Consider the following 3,850-nt stretch of genomic DNA (forward strand, 5'->3'; position numbering starts at 1 on the left):
GGAATCAAATTCAGAACCCCTGGAAGAGCAGTCAGTGCTCTTAACTACTGAGCCATCTCTCCAGCTCCTTGTAAACCCTTTCTTTAAAAAAAAAAAATCTACTAGAAGCAGGCCAAATTGAGGGAAGATGAGGAAGGAAACCAAGATTCCCAAGGGTCAAGGGCTGGAAACAGACCACACACTCAGAACTGCGTTACTGGCCTATTTAATGGCAAAGCCATGGAAAGCGATGGTGTGTTGCTGGATGGCTGACGCAGTCTCCAGATGGGAAATAGTATCCCAGGTTCTCAACAGCAATAGGTCACTGGGTTGTCAGATACCGCATCAGGCAAAACAGGAGCTGCACTCGTGTCCACAGAGCTTGGTGTGCAGAGGGCACACTCGTGTCCACGCAGTTGGGGTGTAAAGCCAGTGCCCATGGCACAGGGCAGTCACCAAGCAGACTCACTTGTTCTGAGCGGGAGTCTCCTGCGCCCACCCCAGGAGTGTCGGGAGCAGCTCGGAGACAGGATGAGGAGTCACCGGTCTGGTGTCTTCAGTCCATCACCACAAGCACAAATAGGGTGCGGGTGGGCGGCAGGCGAGGGGAGATGTCCAGCACCTGTAAGACAGGGTGCCCCTATCTTGATTGGAGGGAGCAGTCAGCTGAGGAGACCAGATGGGTCCTGTACACAATGACCTCAGACCAATGGGTTAGCCCAGACTTTGCCAGGCAGGCTCAGGCCAATACAGTACAGTGAGATCCAAGATTTCTGTTTTCTCTGGTTCTCAGATACCCCTCCCCCAGCCCACACCTCTCAAGGAGGCAAGCACAACATCTCCTCTTCCATTTTCTGAATCCCTTCATCCTCACCCAAGCTTAACAGCCTTGACCAGAAATCTGTAGCAAGTTTTGAGTATAGTATTTTCCTTGCCTCCAACACGTAGGCCCCGGACACCACATAGCCATTGAGCCCAAGGGACATCAAAGGCAGGAAGTCTGATGAAGAAACTGGTGCCTCCCCCTCTCCCAGCTCTTAGTCCTGTGTGAGCAGACAAGATGATGCTGGAGACGCACCCTTCCTGCCACCACACGTCTCCAACGCCACAGGGACTTGGGTTTGGATCCTCCCCATCTGTGTCTACTCCAGCAATCCTCTGGGCCTCTCCCCAGTTCCCCAGGATCAAACCGGGCCCAGCTGGTGAGGAGCTGCTAGCTGCTGCCTGGCATCTGGAGACTGTTCTAGAAGCAAACGGTATCTGGCATGGTCACTGAGGAAGCAGGGACAAGAGTGGACAGTGACCGTGAGCCTTAGGGTTGCGGTCCCTGATTCAGCCTGTGCCTGGGTCGGTTCTCTGATGGGGATAGGAGGCCATGTTTTCTACCAGAATCTCAGACTGCCGGGAAAGCAGAAGGAAGCGTGAACCCAGGAGACTGAGCTTGGGATTGAGAGCCTACGGTTCTGCTCCCGATCTGCTTTTTTCTGAAGTGTGTCACCTGTTTGTCTCTTTGAGCTTCACCTTTTCTCAAAGTTTCTCTGGGCATACCGGATTGTCAGTGAGGAGGGTCAGGGAATCTAGATGCCCTCCGCCCCACTGAGGAGAGAGGGGGAAGGCACAGGGTGGGAGACTGCAGAATGTGGGGAGGAGCCAGTGCCCAAGACCAGAAAGTGAAGGAGGACAGTCCCTTGGGCCCCGCCCACCCCCCTCCATGCCAGCACACACACACACACACACACTCACACACACACACACACACACACACACACACACACACACTCACACTCACACACACACACACACACACACTGCCCTGCCCTGGCAGTGCACTCCCCGGCTGTAGAGGAGACATCTCAGATGTGAAATCTACCACTCTCGAGGCTAACATGGCACGGCTGCCCAGAACTGGTGCCAAACCCTTAGGTGCTAAGCAAGGATCACACATCGTCAGCTTCACAGCAGATTACCTCCAGCTACCCGCACCCTCAGCCCCTCACCAGGCTATCGTCATGGGCATCCTGCACCACCATATTCCTGGCGGTAACTTGAAAGTAGGAGCCTTGAGAATCGCCAAGAGACGGCCATTCACAGACGTCCCCAGCAGCCCCTACACACAGCTGAATATCAATGGGACAGTAAAGGCACCCCCTCCCCATTTCATGGTTCAGCCTGAGGTGGCCTTGGACTGGAGTTACTTTGTCCTTTGGGCCACCCAGACCCTTCTCTCCAGATGGTTCCTGTCCTTAGAGAGCTAGAGGCGGGAGACCCAGACGCAGCCCCCACAGCTGGGAGTACTCAGCCTTCTCCTTCCTCCGCATATGCTCCTGCATGAAACCTTGCTGTCCCCACCCCCAACACAGCACACAAAGCTTCTGGCTGAGCTACACGTGAGCGGGGAGCCAGGGGAGGAGTCTTTGGCACATCTCTCTGTCCCCACTGTTCACCCAAACAACCAGGGGTACCTCTAATGGGAGTGAAGAATCTCTCTCCTCTACCTTCACCTCCGGTGGGCCCCAGCCTGCCCACTCCCTCCCTGGACAGAAGCTTTGGGAAGGAGACAGCAGCAAGCTGAGAGCTCAGGCTGGGTTGTATTAGCCTCCAGAACAGAGGGTCCCGCTGAGTCCAGCAGACCACAAGTTGAGCTGGGCAGATGCAGAACACAGGGAAACATAGGTACACAAAGAGCTCCCATTCACAGAACTCTCCGGCCTCCCTCCTTTAGCATAGGGACACGAAGGCTGTCTGTGCCTCAGAGGCACAGGGAACCTCCAGCTCTACCCTGGCCTTGAGCAGCTGTCTGAACCCAATAATGTCCACCTAATGAGAACAGAGACCATCACTGTGCCCACCCCACGCAGCCCCAACCCCAGTCTCCCTGTGCCTCAAGGCTCTCACCTGTGCAGGAAACAAGAGCTTGTGGGTTGGACCTTCTGCTGTGCCTCACAGAAATGAACTCTGGATGGCGTGGCACAGAACGGGCTGAATCTCAAGAGCAGCTGACACCTAGGAGGCTTCATCCCCTCCACAGGCACCAGGCTCAGCCTCGGGGGTTGAATGCCTTTCTCGGGCCAGCAGGGCTATCAGGCCCTGAGCGCGGAGGAGTAGTCCACCACCCAGGAACAGGATCCCACAGAGCACCAAAAGTGACAGGACGCCCAGCACGACTGCCTGCACCATGCGTGGCCCCTCCGGGGGTCCGAGTGGCAGGCCGGACTGGTTGCAGCAGCTCAGCCAGGCAGCCTTGGCCGCAGCTCCCACCTGTGAGCCGTTCATGCTCCCACCAGCTGCCCAGATGTGCACACTACCCTTGAGAGTTGAGGCTGTGTCAGAAGTCCCTAAGGGGCGGGCCTCCCAGGGCCCTACCGCCCACTCTACCCAAGTGCGTGCTGAGCAGCGCTCAGGCCCCTCCTAGACAGGCTCCTCCAGAGTGGCCTCAAGGTCCTTCTCTGACAGGCTGGATCTTTAGGCCTAGCCTATCTGTTCTCCAAACCCATGTCCATCATTCAAAATTGCCAGGTAAGCCTAAAAGGCCCGTTTCCACGACTTTCCTCCATAGAAAAAGGCCAAGATTCTGCATCCTCGGGGCTTTCAGAGCATCTACGATTCTTGTTTGTTTGTTTTCAAGACAGGGTTTCTCAGTGTAGCCCTGGCAGTCCTGGAACTCACTCTGTAGACCAGGCTGGTCTCGAACTCAGAAATCCACCTGCCTCTGCCTCTCTGCCTCTGCCTCTCTGCCTCTCTGCCTCTGCCTCTCTGCCTCTGCCTCTCTGCCTCTCTGCCTCTCTGCCTCTGCCTCTCTGCCTCTCTGCCTCTCTGCCTCCCTGCCTCGCTGCCTCTCTGCCTCGCTGCGCCTCTGCCTCTGCGCCTCTGC

General features: G+C 56.3%; 1 protein-coding gene across 1 annotated transcript; it reads right to left on the reverse strand.

The window, feature by feature from the left end:
- Positions 1-202: 202 nt before the first annotated feature.
- Smim41 (small integral membrane protein 41) lies at positions 203-3,325 on the reverse strand. Its single transcript, XM_029470122.2, has 2 exons — positions 2,875-3,325; positions 203-601 (listed from the first exon to the last, which is right to left on the reverse strand). Exon 1 carries the CDS (start codon positions 3,250-3,252, stop codon positions 2,983-2,985), a length of 270 nt encoding a protein of 89 aa, XP_029325982.1. The 5' UTR covers positions 3,253-3,325; the 3' UTR covers positions 203-601; positions 2,875-2,982.
- Positions 3,326-3,850: the final 525 nt, after the last annotated feature.

This window comes from Mus caroli, unplaced genomic scaffold (genome assembly GCF_978045245.1).
Source record: "Mus caroli unplaced genomic scaffold, Mus_caroli_1 scaffold_16, whole genome shotgun sequence".
Classification (NCBI taxonomy): domain Eukaryota; kingdom Metazoa; phylum Chordata; class Mammalia; order Rodentia; family Muridae; genus Mus; species Mus caroli.